This window comes from Pleurodeles waltl, chromosome 5, assembly GCF_031143425.1.
Source record: "Pleurodeles waltl isolate 20211129_DDA chromosome 5, aPleWal1.hap1.20221129, whole genome shotgun sequence".
Lineage (NCBI taxonomy): Eukaryota > Metazoa > Chordata > Amphibia > Caudata > Salamandridae > Pleurodeles > Pleurodeles waltl.
In genome coordinates, this window is record NC_090444.1 from 1,839,740,477 (window position 1) to 1,839,760,936 (window position 20,460).

The 20,460-nt window shown below is 49.6% G+C and overlaps 1 protein-coding gene across 1 annotated transcript in view; it reads left to right on the plus strand.

The window, feature by feature from the left end:
• The window catches only part of DNAH8 (dynein axonemal heavy chain 8), a 9,979,189-nt gene that overhangs the window by 7,849,127 nt on the left and 2,109,602 nt on the right, over nucleotides 1-20,460 (plus strand). The window contains exon 62 of the mRNA XM_069236651.1: nucleotides 3,046-3,272. Within this exon, the coding sequence (XP_069092752.1) occupies nucleotides 3,046-3,272 (227 nt within the window). The remainder of the gene's footprint in view (nucleotides 1-3,045; nucleotides 3,273-20,460) is intronic.

Sequence of the window (20,460 nt, forward strand, 5' to 3'; positions counted from 1 at the left end):
GTGCAGAAGAGCACCGCTGAACAGGGCCCCGCCGTGAAGATAGGCACCGCTGAACAGGGCCCTGCCCCGCCGTCTCAAGCACCGCTCCGCTGGGCCCCGCCGTCTCAAGCACCGCTCCGCTGGGCCCCGCCGTCTCAAGCACCGCTCCGCTGGGCCCCGCCGTCTCAAGCACCGCTCCGCTGGGCCCCGCCGTCTCAAGCACCGCTCCGCTGGGCCTCGCCGTCTCAAGCACCGCTCCGCTGGGCCTCGCCGTCTCAAGCACCGCTCCGCTGGGCCTCGCCGTCTCAAGCACCGCTCCGCTGGGCCCCGCCGTCTCAAGCACCGCTCCGCTGGGCCCCGCCGTCTCAAGCACCGCTCCGCTGGGCCCCGCCGTCTCAAGCACCGCTCCGCTGGGCCCCGCCGTCTCAAGCACCGCTCCGCTGGGCCCCGCCGTCTCAAGCACCGCTCCGCTGGGCCTCGCCGTCTCAAGCACCGCTCCGCTGGGCCCCGCCGTCTCAAGCACCGCTCCGCTGGGCCCCGCCGTCTCAAGCACCGCTCCGCTGGGCCCTTCATCTCAAGCACCGCTCCGCTGGGCCCCGCCGTCTCAAGCACCGCTCCGCTGGGCCCTTCATCTCAAGCACCGCTCCGCTGGGCCCCGCCGTCTCAAGCACCGCTCCGCTGGGCCCTTCCTGTCAAGCACTGTTTATGGTTCACTGTGCCCACCATGCCACCTCCTTGACCAGTGGAGACTGTCATCCACCTGATGGACTGTGGCTTTGCACTCCCCAGGATGGCACAGTGGGCAACCCACCCACTGTAGAGACTTGAGAGACTGTGGCTTTGCACTCCCCAGGATGGCATGGTGGCCCCTTCGTGGATCTGGCGTCGTGGACTCATGTGGCTGTGGTGCCCCCCCCTTCCCTTCCCCCTGAGGTGCCTGTAGTTTATTCATCAGATGCCCCTGCAGTGTTCTCTCCAAAGGACTCAGGTCTCCTGTGTGGGCTTTGCCCTTGTGTCGCTACACTGTAGCCCACGGACTGTTCGATTTAACTTTGATGTAGAGGACTAATTGCCTCGGTTCTCCATGGCAGTGTGTATAGTATTATTTTGTTATGGATATTTTGCATAGTTGACCGATACATGTCTATTTTTTATATACATTTTTCTTCACAATTTGCATTTTTCAGGGGGGTTTGGGTGGTGTCACTGTGCATTGTTGCTCTGCATTGGTGTGTACATAGTTTGGGGGGGTGGGGGTCGCATATGTGTGTGCCCGTAACCTTTCCTCCTCCTCCCTCCCGTGTGTCGTAGGTGCAGTACTCACCGTTGTCGTCTGCGCCGACGTTCGTACTCGTGGTAGATGAGAAGGTAGACGAGAGCAGGTAGGATGTTTAATTCGGGTTCCATGCTGTCCTCCGTCCTCGTGGAGTGTGTTTTGGTGAGCGTTTTCCCGTCCGTAGTCTGTTTCCGCCGTGTTTTTATCGGCGGGGCTCCCGCCCCGGAAAAGGTGGCGGATTGGTGAGTTGTGATAGGGTGGGCGGTACATTGTCTGCCGCCTGCCTGTTGGCGGTGACCGCCGCGCTGTTTGTCTGTACCGCCGTGGCGGTCGGAGTGTTAATGTGGCGGGCTGTGTTGGCGGTTGCCGCCAGGGTCAGAATTCCATTTTTTCGACCGCCGGCCTGTTGGCGGTTTGGCCGCCGCTTTATCACCGACCGCCAGGGTTAGAATCACCCCCATAGTCTCTACCAGATAATGCGTTACTGAAGGTAAGTAACTTGTTCATCCGGGCACACCTGGGTAGTGCCTATATAGATGATCGTGGTGTCAATTCCAGCACCAATGACACTGAAGACGACACGCAGAACCGAACGAAGTCACCTGACTGTTCGCAGGGGTACTGCTCACGCAAAAGTTTACTGATACAGTCTGACGCCTGGGAAATTCAAAGGTAAGGAACCTGCAGCTAGATACAGTCTCTACCAGATGATGCGTTACTGAAGGTAAGTAACTTGTTCGTTTGTTCACGATTTTGAAAAATAGTCTATCTGGAAACTCCTTCAACCAGAGGTCCCTAGCTTCTAGTTCCTTTGTGGCCCTTTCCAAATAAAATGACCAACTCAAACCTCACTTGTAGTTTTTATATTCTTAGTAATGAGAAGGTGTCCTTGTTCTACTTTTATAATTTTATTTTATGTGAATTTGGCCTTACTTATCTATTCAGCGCCTTGAGACCCTAACGAGTGAGTGACGCGCTTTACAAAATGATTGATTTATTGATATTATATTTTCTCCTATGCGTTACAATAAGAAAAGCAACGCTTTATACCACTAGTAGATAATGATGCCTTTGATTATTGTGCAAAAGATTTTGCTGTCAGAAAACAAATACATCGTCATGTTTTCAGGCAAACAATCATTCCGCAACGTTTAGAGCGGCTTTGAAGATGTCACAAAATGTTTATGTACATTCACCTGACATTATTGTTTACAGTTGGGCTCCAGGACAGACACCCTTGGGGGCAACACCGCTTTGAAGAAGCCATTTGGTTAGCTCAGTTGGCCGTCTCTTTCAGAATGAAGTGTGGACATTGGTACCATAAAGGCTTGTTCGAGCTTGCAAGCCAGGGGTACATCAACTGTATTTTCCTCTCTCTTTTGCTGCTGCCACTGTTGTAGCTCCATTTCATGTACTTGCTTTATGCTTTTTCATTAAAAAAAGTTAATGAAATTGTTTTCCAAGCAATTGCCTGTCGATTGAAACCATTTTAGTTATGGTGAAATATAGGTTTCAGAGTGGCCGTATTATTCTCTCTGCATTAAAAATACCAATGTTCAAAAGATAGTAAATATGTTAAAGATCTCCAGGTTTACCTGAGTACTTAGGAGTTTTCATATATAAGTGTCTGCTCATTGTTCATGGCCAGAGGACAGTGCATAACTAGACAATTTTCTACAGTTTCCCGCGGTCACCCATAATAGAATATATATGAACATAGCTTTTGAATAACTGACCTCTCGATTTACATTTAATTGGTATGTGATGAATTTTGATTTTGTCTTTTCCAGGTTGGTGAAAAGTTCCGTGCACGGTCTTTAAAATTTCCTGGCTTGATATCTGGATGTACTATGGACTGGTTTAGTCGCTGGCCTAGAGAAGCACTGGTTGCCGTCTCTAGTTATTTCCTCTCAGAATTTCCAATAGTTTGCTCTGATGAAGTTAAATTACAAGTTGTGGAACTAATGGGCTCATTTCATGACACTGTTTCAGTGAACTGTGAGAACTATTTCCAAAGGTAGGTCACAGCTATCTTATAAATTCTTCATGCAAAACTTTAGTTTAGTTTTCCAGTAATATTAGGTCATCAGTGGAATCGAGACGATGGTTTGCTTTGCATGAATACATATTGTCAGTGAGTAGTATCAATAAGGGAGCATATCAGTCTATTACTGGAGCAACAGCAACACAAATTAACCACTTCATTTGAGCCGGTGGTTGCAGGTGGGGTCCACTGACACTCAGCTTTGGGGACTGGCACTTATTTTTCCTCAACAAACTTTGATCCAGAGCAAGTGAGACAAACATAAAAGGAGGAAGAGAAAAATGGAAAAAACAGAGATAAAGCAGCAATGAAAAGGAACCTGCAAGAGAGAGAAAAATATCAGGAGTTGTCTGGTGGTGGAATAAAGAGGCATGAGGTCGAATTATGTGACAACGAAAAAGACTACTCCATCTCCACCATGGTTAGTCCCTTCCAACGGCCCAAGATTCACCTATGTGTCTGCCCACCTGATTTCAATGGGCAGACAACAGGTCAGTTTTCACGACCCATCACTGCCAGGAAAACTGTGATGGTAAGGGGCAATAAAAACTGCAAGATGCCTCCCTCGCCATTGGAGATAACTCTCACAGTAATAGGGTCATTGTCTTTTTTTTTTGTTTTCAAAAACAAAATCCTGCTTTGGGGTTTTGTTTTTGAAAATTAAAAAAAATATATATTTTCCAAACGTCTCAGTTATGTTTGACAGAGCTGTACTGCAAAGTTACAATGCATTGATAGGAACCACTTTGACGGTGCATTAAGGTGGTCATTACAACCCTGGCGGTCGGTGTTAAAGTGGAAACCGCCAACATAGACAGCCACTTTAACACTCCGACCGCCACGGCGGTACAAACATACGCCGCAGCGGTAACCGCCGACAGTCAGAGGACAATGTACCACCCATACTATTACAACCCACCAATCCGCCACCTTTTCCGGGGCGGATTCATCGCAAACAAAAACACGGCGGAAACAGGACTTCGAAGGGAAAACGCTCACCTCTACACACCCCATGAGGAACCAGGAAGCCATGGAACCGTAGCTCCAAATTCTGCCAGCCTTTATCTTCCTGCTCCTCTACCAGGAGCACGAATGCCGGCGGCGAAGACAACGGTGAGTACTGCACCTACAACACATTGGAAGGGGTAGGGAAAAAACTGTGACACACACAAGCAACACGCAAAACACCCACCCCCACTACAACACACACAGAAGTACATGTTGATACATCACAGTAACACCCACCAAACCCCCCTGGAAGAATGCAAGGACAAAAGGAAATGAGTTGAATAATTGTGATATATTCAAAGACATGAATCAAAAATATATACAAATATATACATTTATACTATATACAATTATATACACCAAGAACACAAGTCCAAGGGATTCCACCATCATAGTCCGTGGATCACTGGGCCCAAAAGGCATCGGCGAGGCCCACACTCAATACCCAATCAAAACGGAGAGAACACTGCAGGGGCATCAGATAGAAATAAAACAGGCACCTCAGGGGGAAGGGAAGGGGGGGTGGACGTCAGCCGGTTGAGTGCACGATGCCAAATCCACAAGGGGGCTCCATGCCCCTTGATGTATCCTGGGGAGTGCAAAGCCACAGTCTCACAAGTCTCTACAGTGGGTGGTTTGCCCACTGTTCAATCCTGGGGAGTGCAAAGCCACAGTCTCAAGTCTCTACAGTAGGTGGTTTGCCCACTGTTCAATCCTGGGGAGTGCAAAGCCACAGTCTCAAGTGTGGCTGCTGGCGGTCCTGTCTGTGGCAGCGGGGCTGCTGTTGGCGGTCGCTTCCTGGGCAGCAGGGCTGCTGCTGGCGGTCGCTACCTGGGCAGCGGGGCTGCTTCCGGCGGTCGCTTCCTGGGCAGCGGGGCTGCTCCTGGCGGTCTTGTTCTGCCCTGCGGGGCTGCTGGCGGTGGTGTCCGGGGCAGCGGGGCAGCTGCTGGCGGTCCTGTCTGTGGCAGCAGGGCTGCTGCTGGCGGCCGCTTCCTGGGCAGCGGGGCTGCTGCTGGCGGCCGCTTCTTTGGCAGTGTGGCTGCTGGCGGTCCTGTCTATGGCAGCGGGGCTGCTGCTGGCGGTCGCTTCATGGGCAGCGGGGCTGCTGCTGACGGTCCCTTCATGGGCATTGTGGCTGCTGGTGGTCCTGTCTGTGGCAGCGGGGCTACTGCCGGCGGTCGCTTCCTGGGCAGCGGGGCTGCTGCTGGCGGTCGCTTCCTGTGCAGCAGGGCTACTGCTGGCGGTCGCTTCCTGGGCAGTGTGGCTGCAGGCGGTCCTGTCTGTGGCAGCGGGGCTGCTGCTGGCAGTCGCTTCCTGGGCAGTGTGGCTGCTGGCAGTCCTGTCTGTGGCAGCTGGGCTGCTGCTGGCGGTCGCTTCCTGGACAGTGTGTTGCTGCTGGCGGTTGTAGGAAAGTACCATCTTGCCTGGCATGTTACCCCTATATTTCACTGTATATATGTTTTAGTGTATGTGTCACTGGGACCCTGCCAGCCAGGGCCCCAGTGCTCATAAGTGTGCCCTGTATGTGTTCCCTGTGTGATGACTAACTGTCTCACTGAGGCTCTGCTAATCAGAACCTCAGTGGTTATGCTCTCTCTTTGCTTTCCAAATTGTCACTAACAGGCTAGTGACCAATTTCACCAATTGACATTGGCATACTGGAACACCCTTATAATTCCCTAGTATATGGTACTGAGGTACCCAGGGTATTGGGGTTCCAGGAGATCCCTATGGGCTGCAGCATTTCTTTTGCCACCCATAGGGAGCTCTGACAATTCTTACACAGGCCTGCCACTGCAGCCTGAGTGAAATAACGTCCACGTTATTTCACAGCCATTTACCACTGCACTTAAGTAACTTATAAGTCACCTATATGTCTAACCTTTACCTGGTAAAGGTTGGGTGCTAAGTTACTTAGGGCCTCATTCTGACTTTGGCGGGCGGCGGAGGCTGCCCGCCACAGTACCGCCGTCAGAAGACCGCTGCGCGGTCAAAAGACCACCGCAGTAATTCTGAGTTTCACGCTGGGCTGGCGGGCGACCGCCAGAAGGCCGCCCGCCAGCCCAGCAGGAAACCCCCTTCCACGAGGATGCTGGCTCCGAATGGAGCCGGCGGAGTGGAAAGGGTGCGACGGGTGCAGTTGCACCCGTCACGATTTTCAGTGTCTGCTATGCAGACACTGAAAATCTTGGTGGGGCCCTGTTAGGGGGCCCCTGCAGTGCCCATGCCAATGGCATGGGCACTGCAGGGGCCCCCTAACAGGGCCCCACCAAGATTTTCAGTGTCTGCATTGGCTGCATTGGCATGGGCATGGGCACTGCAGGGGCCCCCAGGGGCCCCACGACACCGCCAGAACCAGGCCAAACCGGTCAAAACCGGTCAAAACCAGGCTGGCGGTAAGGGGGTCGGAATCCCCATGGCGGCGCTGCCTGCAGCGCCGCCATGGAGGATTCCTCAGGCCAGGGGAAAACCGGCGGGAAACCGCCGGTTTCCCTTTTCTGACCGCGGCTTTACCGCCGCGGTCAGAATTGGCCTGGATGCACCGCCAGCCTGTTGGCGGTGCATCCGCGGTCCCCGGTCCTGGCGGTCCATGACCGCCAGGGTCGTAATGACCCCCTTAGTGTGTGGGCACCCTGGCACTAGCCAAGGTGCCCCCACATCGTTCAGGGCAAATTCCCCGGACTTTGTGAGTGCGGGGACACCATTACACGCGTGCACTATACATAGGTCACTACCTATGTATAGCGTCACAATGGTAACTCCGAACATGGCCATGTAACATGTCTAAGATCATGGAATTGTCACCCCAATGCCATTCATTGGGGAGACAATTCCATGATCCCCCGAGTCTCTAACACAGACCCGGGTACTGCCAAAGTGCCTTTCCCGGGGTTTCACTGCAGCTGCTGCTGCTGCCAACCCCTCAGACAGGTTTCTGCCCTCCTGGGGTCCAGCCAGGCTTGGCCCAGGAAGGCAGAACAAAGGACTTCCTCAGAGAGAGGGTGTTACACCCTCTCCCTTTGGAAAAAGGTGTCAGAGCTGGGGAGGAGTAGCCTCCCCCAGCCTCTGGAAATGCTTTGATGGGCACAGATGGTGCCCATCTCTGCATAAGCCAGTCTTCACCGGTTCAGGGATCCCCCAGCCCTGCTCTGGCGCGAAACTGGACAAAGGAAAGGGGAGTGACAACTCCCCTGACCAGCACCTCCCAGGGGAGGTGCCCAGAGCTCCTCCAGTGTGCTCCAGACCCCTGCCATCTTGGAAACAGAGGTGCTGCTGGCACACTGGACTGCTCTGAGTGGCCAGTGCCAGGAGGTGACGTCAGAGACTCCTTCTGATAGGCTCTTACCTGTGTTGCTAGCCTATCCTCCTTCCTAAGTAGCCAAACCTCCTTTTCTGGCTATTTAGGGTCTCTGCTTTGGGGAATTCTGTAGATAACGAATGCAAGAGCTCATCAGAGTTCCTCTGCATCTCTCTCTTCACCTTCTGCCAAGGAATCGACCGCTGACTGCTCTGGATGCCTGCAAAACCGCAACAAAGTAGCAAAGACGACTACTGCAACCTTGTATTGCTGATCCGGCCGCCTTCTTAACTGTTTTCCTGGTGGTGCATGCTGTGGGGGTAGTCTTTCTCCTATCTGCACTAAAAGCTCCGAAGAAATCTCCCGTGGGTCGACGGAATCTTCCCCCTGCAACCGCAGGCAACAAAAAGACTGCATCACCGGTCCTCTGGGTCCCCTCTCAGCAGGACGAGCGTGGTCCCTGGAACTCAGCAGCTCTGTCCAAATGACTCCCACAGTCCAGTGACTCTTCATTCCAAGTTTGGTGGAGGTAAGTCCTTGCCTCCCCAAGGTAGACTGCATTGCTGGGTACCGCGTGATTTGCAGTTCTCCGGCTCCAGTGCAATCTTCCAGGATTTCCTTTGTGCACAGCCAAGCCTGGGTCCCCGACACTCTAACCTGCAGTGCACAACCTTCTGAGTTGTCCTCCGGCGTCGTGGGATCTTCTTTTGTGACTTCGGGTGAGCTCCGGTTCACTCTTCTTCGTAGTGCCTGTTCTGGGACTTCTGCGGGTGCTGCTTGCTTCTGAGTGGGCTCCTTGTCTGGCTGGACGCCCCCTCTGTCTCCTCACGCAATTGGCGACATCCTGGTCCCTCCTGGGCCACAGCAGCATCCAAAAACCCTAACCGCGACCCTTGCAGCTAGCAAGGCTTGTTTGCGGTCTTTCTGCGTGGGAACACCTCTGCAAGCTTCTTCACGACGTGGGACATCCATCCTGCAAAGGGGAAGTTCCTAGTCCTCTTCGTTCTTGCAAAACACCAAGCTTCTTCCATCCGGTGGCAGCTTCCTTGCACCCTCAGCTGGCATTTCCTGGGCTCATGCCCACTCTCGACACTGTTGCGACTCTTGGACTTGGTCCCCTTGTCTTACAGGCACTCAGGTCCGGAAATCCACTATTGTTGCATTGCTGGTGTTGGTTTTCCTTGCAGAATCCCCCTATCAAAACGTCTGTGCTCTCTGGGGGTTGTAGGTGCACTTTACACCTACCTTACAGGGTCTTGGGGTGGGCTATTTTTCTAACCCTCACTGTTTTCTTACAGTCCCAGCGACCCTCCACAAGCTCACATAGGTTTGGGGTCCATTCGTGGTTCGCATTCCACTTTTGGAGTATATGGTTTGTGTTTCCCCTATACCTATGTGCTCCTATTGCAATCTATTGTAACTTTACATTGCTTGCATTACTTCCTTTTGCTATTTCTGCATATTTTTGGTATTGTGTACATATATCTTGTGTATATTTGGCATCCTCATACTGAGGGTACTCACTGAGAAACTTTTGGCATATTGTCATAAAAATAAAGTACCTTTAGTTTTAGTATATCTGTGTATTGTGTTTTCTTATGATATTGTGCATATGACACCAGTGGTATAGTAGGAGCTTTGCATGTCTCGTAGTTCAGCCTAAGCTGCTCTGCTAAGCTACCCTTTTCTATCGGCCAGGGATTTACCCTTGCTACCCCTAGCTTTAGGGAGAACTTGGTCCATTGTTCCAGGATCCAAGTCACTCTGTCTTTTTTGCTTTTTGGCCTGAGCCCTTGTCAAAGTAAAAATATGCCCAGGAATGCCCAACATTGCTGCACGAGCCTCCAACTCCACTTCTGCCCAAGCTGATGTCTCTAAATCATTTCCTAGTAGACAGTCTACAGGTAAATCTGAAGCAACAACAACTTTCTTTGGACCATTAACCCCCCCCCAGTTGAGATTCACAACAGCCATGGGGTGGCTAAGAGTGTTGTTATGAACGTCTGTCACTTGGTACTGGTGACCAAGTAGGTGTTGTTCAGGGTGTACCAGTTTCTATATTACTATGATAACACTGGCACCTGTGTCCCTGTAGGTCTGAACCTGAACACCATTGATTAGGGGAAGTTGCTTGTACTTATCCATATTAAGGGGACAAGCAACAAAAGGTGGCCAAATCAATGGCACCTTCAGAGAGTTTTTGGATGCTGCTGTGGCTCAGGAGGGACCAGGATGTCGCCACTTCGATGAGGAGACCGAGGGGGCGCCCAGCAAGTCAGGGAGCCCTCACAGAAGCAGGCAGCACCCGCAGAAGTACCGTATCAGGCACTTAGAAGAGGAGTGAACCGGAGTCCACCCGAAGTCAGAAAAGGGAGTCCCACGACTCCGGAGGACAACTCAGAAGGTTGGCTGTGCACAAAGGAAATCCTGGAAGAGTGCACAGGAGCCGGAGCAGCTGCAAATCACGCGTTACCCAGCAATGCAGTCTAGTGTGGGGAGGCAAGGACTTACCTCCACCAATCTTGGACTGAAGAGTTTCAGGACTGTGGGAGTCACTTGGACAGAGTTGTTGAGTTCCAGGGACCACGCTCGTCGTGCTGAGAGGGGACCCAGAGGACCGGTGATGCAGTCTTTTGTTGCCTGCAGTTGCAGGGGGAAGATTCCGTCGACCCACGGGAGATTTCTTCAGAGCTCCTGGTGCAAGAAGGAGGCAGGCTACCCCAAGAGCACGCACCACCAGGAAACAGGCGAGAAAGCCGGCAGGATGAAGCAGTACAAGGTTGCAGTAGTCGTCTTTGCTACTTTGTTGCAGTTTTGCAGGCGTCCTGAGCAGTCAGCGGTCGATCCTTTGGCAGAAGGTGAAGAGGGAGATGAAGAGGAACTCTGGTGAGCTCTTGCATTCGGTATCTGAAGAATTCCCCAAAGCAGAGACCCTAAATAGCTAGAAAAAGAGGTTTGGTTACCTAGGAAGGAGGATAGGCTAGTAAGAAAGGTAAGAGCCTATCAGAAGGAGTCTCTGACGTCACCTGCTGGCCCTGGCCACTCAGAGCACTCCAGTGTGCCAGCACACCTCTGAATCCAAGATGGCATACGTCTGGGGCACGCTGGAGGAGCTCTGGGCACCTCCCCTGAGAGGTGCAGGTCAGGGGAGTGATCACTCCCCTTTCCTTTGTCCAGTTTCGCGCCAGAGCAGGGCTGGGGGATCCCTGAACCGGTGTAGACTGGCTTATGCAGAGATGGGCACCATCTGTGCCCATCAAAGCATTTCCAGAGGCTGGGGAGGCTACTCCTCCCCAGCCCTGTCACCTTTTTCCAAAGGGAGAGGGTGTAACACCCTCTCTCTGAGGAAGTCCTCTGTTCTGCCTTCCTGGGCCAGGCCTGGCTGGACCCCAGGAAGGAAGAAACCTGTCTGAGGGGATGGCAACAGCAGCAGCTGCAGTGAAACCCCGGGAAAGGCAGTTTGGCAGAACCCGGGTTCTGTGCTAGAGACCCGGGGGATCATGGAATTGTCTCCCCAATGCCAGAATGGCATTGGGGTGACAATTCCATGATCTTAGACATGTTACATGGCCATGTTCGGAGTTACCATTGTGACGCTATACATAGGTAGTGACCTATGTATAGTGCACGCGTGAAATGGTGTCCCGCACTCACAAAGTCCGGGGAATTTGCCCTGAACGATGTGGGGGCACCTAGGCTAGTGCCAGGGTGCCCACACACTAAGTAACTTTGCACCCAACCTTCACCAGGTGAAGGTTAGACATATAGGTGACTTATAAGTTACTTAAGTGCAGTGGTAAATGGCTGTGAAATAACGTGGACGTTATTTCACTCAGGCTGCAGTGGCAGGCCTGTGTAAGAATTGTCAGAGCTCCCTATGGGTGGCAAAAGAAATGCTGCAGCCCATAGGGATCTCCTGGAACCCCAATACCCTGGGTACCTCAGTACCATATACTAGGGAATTATAAGGGTGTTCCAGTATGCCAATGTGAATTGGTGAAATTGGTCACTAGCCTGTTAGTGACAATTTGGAAAGTAAAGAGAGAGCATAACCACTGAGGTTCTGGTTAGCAGAGCCTCAGTGAGACAGTTAGTCATCACACAGGGAACACATACAGGCACACTTATGAGCACTGAGACCCTGGCTGGCAGGGTCCCAGTGACACATACACTAAAACAACATATATACAGTGAAATATGGGGGTAACATGCCAGGCAATATGGTACTTTCCTACAGGTGCAAGGCCTTTTTTTTGCTATTTGGGGCAGTTTGCACTTAGGCCTTCATAACTTGTTGTCCACATAAGCTACGCACACCAAATTTGCGTCCTTTTTTTCCAACATTCTAGGGATTCTAGAGGTACCCAGAGTTTGTGGGTTCCCCTGAAGGAGACCAAGAAATTAGCCCAAAATACAGCAAAAATTTCATTTTTTTATTTAACAAAAGGGGTAAAAAGGGCTACAGAAATCAGCTTGTGGTTTTTTTTCCCTGAAAATGACATCAACAAAGGGTTTGCAGGACTAAAATCACCATCTTCCCAGCTTTCAGAAAACCCAATATTTTAACTCAATTTTGGCATTTTACTAGGACATACCGCATTTTTACATTTTTTTGTGCTTTCAGCCTCCTTCCAGTTAGTGACAGATATGGGTGTGAAACCAATGCTGGATCCCAGACAGCTAAACATTTCTGAAAATTAGACAGAATTCTGAATTCAGCAAGGGGTAATTTGTGTAGATCCTACAAGGTTTTCCTACAGAAAATAACAGCTGAAATGAAAAACTATTAAAATTGAGGTGAAATATACAGCCATTTTTCTCCACGTTTTACTCTGTAACTTTTTACTGCAATGTCAGATTTTTTAAAGCAATATACTGTTACATCTGCTGGACTCTTCTGGTTGTGGGGATATATAGGGCTTGGAGGTTCATTAAGAAACCTAGGTACCTAGAGCCAATAAATGAGCTGCATCTTGCAATGGGTTTTCATTCAATACCGGGTATACAGCAATTCATTTGCTGAAATATAAAGAGTGAGAAATAGGTATCAAGAAAACCTTTGTATTTCTAAAATGGGCACAAGATAAGGTGTTGAGAAGCATTGGTTCTCTGCACATCTCTGAATTCTGGGGTCCCCATACTAGCATGTGAATTACAGTGCATTTCTCAAATAGACGTCTTTTTTACACACAGTCTTACATTTGGAAGGGAAAAATGTAGAGAAAGACAAGGGGCAATAACACTTGTTTTGCTATTCTGTGTTCCCCTAAGTCTCCCGCTAAAAATGGTACCTCACTTGTGTGGGTAGGCCTAATACTTGCGACAGGAAACGCGACATGGACACATCACATTTTTACATTGAAATCTGATGTGTTTTTTGCAAAGTGCCTAGCTTTAGATTTTGGCCTCTGGCTCAGCCGGCATTTAGGGAAACCTACCAAACCTACACATTTTTAAAAACTAGACACGTAGGGGAATCCAAGATGGGGTGACCTGTGGGGCTCTCATCAGGTTCTGTTACCCAGAAACCTTTGCAAACCTCAAAATGTGGCCCAAAAAACACTTTTTCCTCACATTTTGGTGACAGAAAGTTCTGTAATCTGAGAGGAGCCACACAATTCTTTCCCCCCCAGCGTTCCCCTAAGTCTCCCAATAAAAATGGTACCTCACTTGTGTGGGTAGGCTTAGCGCCCGCGACAGGAAATACCCCAAAACACAACCTGGACACATCACATTTTTCCAAAGAAGACAGCTGTTTTTGCAAAGTATCTAGCTGTGGATTTTGGCCTCTAGCTCAGCCGAGACCTAGGGAAACCTACCAAACCTGTGTATTTTTTTAAACTAGACACCTAGGGGAATCCAGGATGGGGTGACTTGTGGGGCTCTTACCAGGTTTTGTTACCCAGAATCCTTTGCAAACCTCAAAATCTGTAAAAAAAAAAAAACTTTTTCCTCACATTTCGGTGACAGAAAGGTCTGGAATCTGAGAGGAACCACAAATTTCCTTCCACCCAGAGTTCCCCCAAGTCTCCTGATACAAATGGTACCTCACTTGTATGGGTAGGCCTAGTGCTTGAGACAGGAAATGCCCCAAAACACAATGTGGACACATCACATTTTCCCAAAGAAAATAGAGCTGTTTTTTGCAAAGTGCCTAGCTGTGGATTTTGGCCTCTAGCTCAGCAGGCACCCTGAGGAAACCTACCAAACCTGTCCATTTTTGAAAACTAGACACCTAGGGGAATCCAGGATGGGGTGACTTGTGGGGCTCTCACCAGGTTCTGTTACCCAGAATCCTTTGCAAACCTCAAAATCTGTCTAAAAAAAACACTTTTTCCTCACATTTTGGGGGACAGAAATTTCTGGAATCTGAGAAGAGCTACAAATTTCCTTCCACCCAACGTTCCCCCAAGTCTCCCAATAAAAACGGTACCTCACTTGTGTTGGTAGGCCTAGTGCCCGTGACAGGAAATGCCCCAAAACACAATGTGGACACATCACATTTTCCCAAAGAAAACAGAGCTATTTTTTGCAAAGTGCCTAGCTGTGGATTTTGGCCTCTAGCTCAGCAGGCACTCTGGGGAAACCTACTAAACCTGTGCATTTTTGAAAACTAGACACCTAGGGGAATCCAAGATGGGGTGAGTTGTGGGGCTCTCGCCAGGTTCTGTTACCCAGAAACCTTTGCAAACCTCAAAATGTGGCCAAAAAAACACTTTTTCCTCCAATTTTGGTGACAGAAAGTTCTGGAATCTGAGAGGAGCCACAAAATTCTTTCCCCCAGCCTTCCCCCAAGTCTCCCATTAAAAATGGTACCTCACTTGTGTGGGTAGGCTTAGCCCCTGCGACAGGAAATACCCCAAAACACAACCTGGGCACATCACATTTTTCCAAAGAAGACAGAGCTATTTTTGCAAAGTGTCTAGCTGTGGATTATGGCCTCTAGCTCAGCTGACACCTAGGGAAACTTACCAAACCTGTGCATTTTTAAAAAGTAGACACCTAGGGGAATCCAAGATGGGGGGCCATGTGGGGCTCTCACCAGGTTCTGTTACCCAGAATCCTTTGCAAACCTCAAAATGTGGCCAAAAAACACTTTTTCCTCACATTTCGGTGACAGAAAGGTCTGGAATCTGAGAGGAGCCACAAATTTCCTTCCACCCAGAGTTCCCCCAAGTCTCACGATAAAAATGGTACCTCACTTGTGTTGGTAGGCTTAGTGCCCGCGACAGGAAATGCCCCAAAACACAATGGGGACACATCACATTTTCCCAAAGAAAACAGCTGTTTTTTGCAAAGTGCCTAGCTGTGGATTTTGGCCCCTAGCTCAGCCGGCACCTAGGGAAACCTACCAAACCTGTGCATTTTTTAAAACTAGACACCTAGGGGAATCCAAGATGGGGGGCCATGTGGGGCTCTCACCAGGTTCTGTTACCCAGAATCCTTTGCAAACCTCAAAATTTGGCCAAAAAACACTTTTTCCTCACATTTCGGTGACAGAAAGGTCTGGAATCTGAGAGGAACCACAAATTTCCTTCCACCCAGAGTTCCCCCAAGTCTCCTGATACAAATGGTACCTCACTTGTATGGGTAGGCCTAGTGCTTGAGACAGGAAATGCCCCAAAACACAATGTGGACGCATCACATTTTCCCAAAGAAAACAGAGCTGTTTTTTGCAAAGTGCCTACCTGTGGATTTTAACCTCTAGCTCAGCCGGCACCTTTGGGAAACCTACCAAACCTGTCCATTTTTGAAAACTAGACACCTAGGGGAATCCAGGATGGGGTGACTTGTGGGGCTCTCACCAGGTTCTGTTACCCAGAATCCTTTGCAAACCTCAAAATCTGGCTAAAAAAAACACTTTTTCCTCACATTTTGGGGGACAGAAATTTCTGGAATCTGAGAGGAGCCACAAATTTCCTTCCACCCAACGTTCCCCCAAGTCTTCCAATAAAAACAGTACCTCACTTGTGTTGGTAGGCCTAGTGCCCGCGACAGGAAATGCCCCAAAACACAATGTGGACACATCACATTTTCCCAAAGAAAATAGAGCTGTTTTTTGCAAAGTGCCTAGCTGTGGATTTTGGCCTCTAGCTCAGCAGGCACCCTGGGAAACCTACCAAAACTGTCCATTTATTAAAACTAGACACCTAGGGGAATCCAGGATGGGGTGACTTGTGGGTCTCTCACCAGGTTCTGTTACCCAGAATCCTTTGCAAACCTCAAAATCTGTCTAAAAAAAACACATTTTCCTCACATTTTGGGGGACAGAAATTTCTGGAATCTGAGAGGAGCCACAAAATTCTTTCCCCCCAGCCTTCCCCCAAGTCTCCCATTAAAAATGGTACCTCACTTGTGTGGGTAGGCTTAGCCCCCACGACAGGAAATACCCCAAAACACAACCTGGGCACATCACATTTTTCCAAAGAAGACAGAGCTGTTTTTGCAAAGTGTCTAGCTGTGGATTTTGGCCTCTAGCTCAGCTGACACCTAGGGAAACTTACCAAACCTGTGCATTTTTTAAAAGTAGACACCTAGGTGTGAGAAGGTAGCCTCTTTCTAGCCTTGTTACCCCCCTTTTGGCCTGTTTGTGAGTGTATGTCAGGGTGTTTGTCACTGTTTTCACTGTCTCACTGGGATCCTGATAGCCAGGCCTCAGTGCTCATAGTGAAAACACTATGTTTTCAGTATGGTTGTTATGTGTCACTGGGATCCTGCTGGTCAGGACCCCAGTGCTCATAGGTTTGTGGCCTATATGTATGTGTCACTGGGACCCTGTCACACAGGGCCCCAGTGCTCATAGGTGTGCATGTATATGTTCCCTGTGTGGTGCCTAACTGTCTCACTGAGGCTCTGCTAACCAGAACCTCAGTGGTTATGCTCTCTCATTACTTTCAAATTGTCACTAACAGGCTAGTGACCAATTTTACCAATTTACATTGGCTTACTGGAACACCCTTATAATTCCCTAGTATATGGTACTGAGGTACCCAGGGTATTGGGGTTCCAGGAGATCCCTATGGGCTGCAGCATTTCTTTTGCCACCCATAGGGAGCTCTGACAATTCTTACACAGGCCTGCCACTGCAGCCTGAGTGAAATAACGTCCACGTTATTTCACAGCCATTTTACACTGCACTTAAGTAACTTATAAGTCACCTATATGTCTAACCTTTACCTGGTAAAGGTTAGGTGCAAAGTTACTTAGTGTGAGGGCACCCTGGCACTAGCCAAGGTGCCCCCACATTGTTCAGAGCCAATTCCCTGAACTTTGTGAGTGCGGGGACACCATTACACGCGTGCACTACATATAGGTCACTACCTATATGTAGCTCCACCATGGTAACTCCGAATATGGCCATGTAACATGTCTATGATCATGGAATTGCCCCCTCTATACCATCCTGGCATAGTTGGCACAATCCCATGATCCCAGTGGTCTGTAGCACAGACCCTGGTACTGCCAAACTGCCCTTCCCGGGGTTTCACTGCAGCTGCTGCTGCTGCCAACCCCTCAGACAGGCAGCTGCCCTCCTGGGGTCCAGCCAGGCCTGGCCCAGGATGGCAGAACAAAGAACTTCCTCTGAGAGAGGGTGTGACACCCTCTCCCTTTGGAAAATGGTGTGAAGGCAGGGGAGGAGTAGCCTCCCCCAGCCTCTGGAAATGCTTTGTTGGGCACAGAGGTGCCCAATTCTGCATAAGCCAGTCTACACCGGTTCAGGGACCCCTTAGCCCCTGCTCTGGCGCGAAACTGGACAAAGGAAAGGGGAGTGACCACTCCCCTGACCTGCACCTCCCCTGGGAGGTGTCCAGAGCTCCTCCAGTGTGCTCCAGACCTCTGCCATCTTGGAAACAGAGGTGCTGCTGGCACACTGGACTGCTCTGAGTGGCCAGTGCCACCAAGTGACGTCAGAGACTCCTTGTGATAGGCTCCTTCAGGTGTTAGTAGCCTTTCCTCTCTCCTAGGTAGCCAAACCCTCTTTTCTGGCTATTTAGGGTCTCTGTCTCTGGGGAAACTTTAGATAACGAATGCATGAGCTCAGCCGAGTTCCTCTGCATCTCCCTCTTCACCTTCTGATAAGGAATCGACCGCTGACTGCGCTGGAAGCCTGCAAACCTGCAACATAGTAGCAAAGACGACTACTGTAACTCTGTAACGCTGATCCTGCCGCCTTCTCGACTGTTTTCCTGCTTGTGCATGCTGTGGGGGTAGTCTGCCTCCTCTCTGCACCAGAAGCTCCGAAGAAATCTCCCGTGGGTCGACGGAATCTTCCCCCTGCAACCGCAGGCACCAAAAAGCTGCATTACCGGTCCCTTGGGTCTCCTCTCAGCACGACGAGCGAGGTCCCTCGAATCCAGCGACACCGTCCAAGTGACCCCCACAGTCCAGTGACTCTTCAGCCCAAGTTTGGTGGAGGTAAGTCCTTGCCTCACCTCGCTGGGCTGCATTGCTGGGAACCGCGACTTTGCAAGCTACTCCGGCCCCTGTGCACTTCCGGCGGAAATCCTTCGTGCACAGCCAAGCCTGGGTCCACGGCACTCTAACCTGCATTGCACAACTTTCTAAGTTGGTCTCCGGCGACGTGGGACTCCTTTGTGCAACTTCGGCGAGCACCGTTTCACGCATCCTTGTAGTGCCTGTTTCTGGCACTTCTCCGGGTGCTAACTGCTTCAGTGAGGGCTCTTTGTCTTGCTCGACGTCCCCTCTCTCTGCAGGTCCAATTTGCGATCTCCTGGTCCCTCCTGGGCCCCAGCAGCGTCCAAAAACGCCAAACGCACGATTTGCGTGTAGCAAGGCTTGTTGGCGTCCATCCGGCGGGAAAACACTTCTGCACGACTCTCCAAAGCGTGGGCGATCAATCCTCCAAAGGGGAAGTCTCTAGCCCTTGTCGTTCCTGCAGTATTCACAGTTCTTCAGCCTAGTAAGAGCTTCTTTGCACCAACCGTCGGCATTTCTTGGGCATCTGCCCATCTCCGAGTTTGCTTGTGACTTTTGGACTTGGTCCCCTTGTTCCACAGGTACCCTCAGTCAGGAATCCATCGTTGTTGCATTGCTGATTTGTGTTTTCCTTGCATTTTCCCTCTAACACGACTATTTTGTCCTTAGGGGAACTTTAGTGCACTTTGCACTCACTTTTCAGGGTCTTGGGGAGGGTTATTTTTCTAACTCTCACTATTTTCTAATAGTCCCAGCGACCCTCTACAAGGTCACATAGGTTTGGGGTACATTCGTGGTTCGCATTCCACTTCTGGAGTATATGGTTTGTGTTGCCCCTATCCCTATGTTTCCCCATTGCATCCTATTGTAACTATACATTGTTTGCACTGTTTTCTAAGACTATACTGCATATTTTTGCTATTGTGTATATATATCTTGTGTATATTTCCTATCCTCTCACTGAGGGTACACTCTAAGATACTTTGGCATATTGTCATAAAAATAAAGTACCTTTATTTTTAGTATAACTGTGTATTGTGTTTTCTTATGATATTGTGCATATGACACTAGGTGGTACTGTAGTAGCTTCACACGTCTCCTAGTTCAGCCTAAGCTGCTCTGCTAAGCTACCATTATCTATCAGCCTAAGCTGCTAGACACCCTATACACTAATAAGGGATAACTGGGCCTGGTGCAAGGTGCAAGTACCCCTTGGTACTCACTACAAGCCAGTCCAGCCTCCTACATTGGTTGTGCAGTGGTGGGATAAGTGCTTGAGACTACTTACCACTCTTGTCATTATACTTTTCATAAGAGAAAAATATACAAAACAAGGTCAGTGTATATACACATAGCCAAAAAGTTTTGCATTTCCTCTTTTCACTCTTTTCTAAGTGCTGAAAAGTACTCCTAAACTTTCAAAAAGTTCTTAAAAGTTTAAAAAGTTTTTTTCTGTCTTTCCAAAAAGTTCTGAAAACTTTTTTCTCTTTTTCTATCACTTTAACTCTCTCAAAAAAAATGTCTGGCACAGGCCAAAATGTTGAACTGTCCAAACTTGCATATGATCACCTTAGCTGGAAAGGAGCAAGGAGTCTCTGCATAGAGAGAGGTTTGAGTGTAGGGAAGAATCCTTCCTTAGAACTGTTAATTAATATGCTTAGAGTACAGGATAAGGCCATAAGTGTCCAATCTGTAGAAAAAGTAGCTAATGGTTCTCAATCTGATCCAGGGACTCCCCCAGGAAAAGGTTCAGGAAAGAAACTTCTCAGCCTGCCCATTACTAGACAGTCTAGCATAGTTGGTACAGAGGTTGAATCACACCATACTAATGGTGTGCTCTCACATTATACTGGTAGCCAAGCTGTTAGGGTGCCCTCTGTAAGGGACAGGTCTCCTTCTGTTCATTCCCATCATACCTCTGTATCTAGAAATGTCCCTCCCACCCACCCTGATGACAGATTGTTAGAAAGGGAGCTCAATAGATTGAGAGTGGAACAAACCAGACTGAAGCTCAAGAAGCAACAGCTGGATTTGGATAGACAGTCTTTAGAAGTAGAGAGGGAAAGACAGAAGTTGGGTTTAGAAACCCATGGTGGCAGCAGCAGTATTCCCCATATTCATCCTGCAAAAGAGCATGATTCCAGGAATCTGCACAAGATAGTTCCCCCTTATAAGGAGGGGGATGACATTAACAAGTGGTTTGCTGCACTTGAGAGGGCCTGTGCTGTACAGGATGTCCCTCAAAAGCAGTGGGCTGCTATCCTATGGCTATCATTTAGTGGAAAAGGTAGGGATAGGCTCCTTACTGTGAAAGAAAATGATGCCAATAATTTTACAGTTCTTAAGAATGCACTCCTGGATGGTTATGGCTTAACCACTGAACAGTACAGGATAAAGTTCAGAGAGACCAAAAAGGAG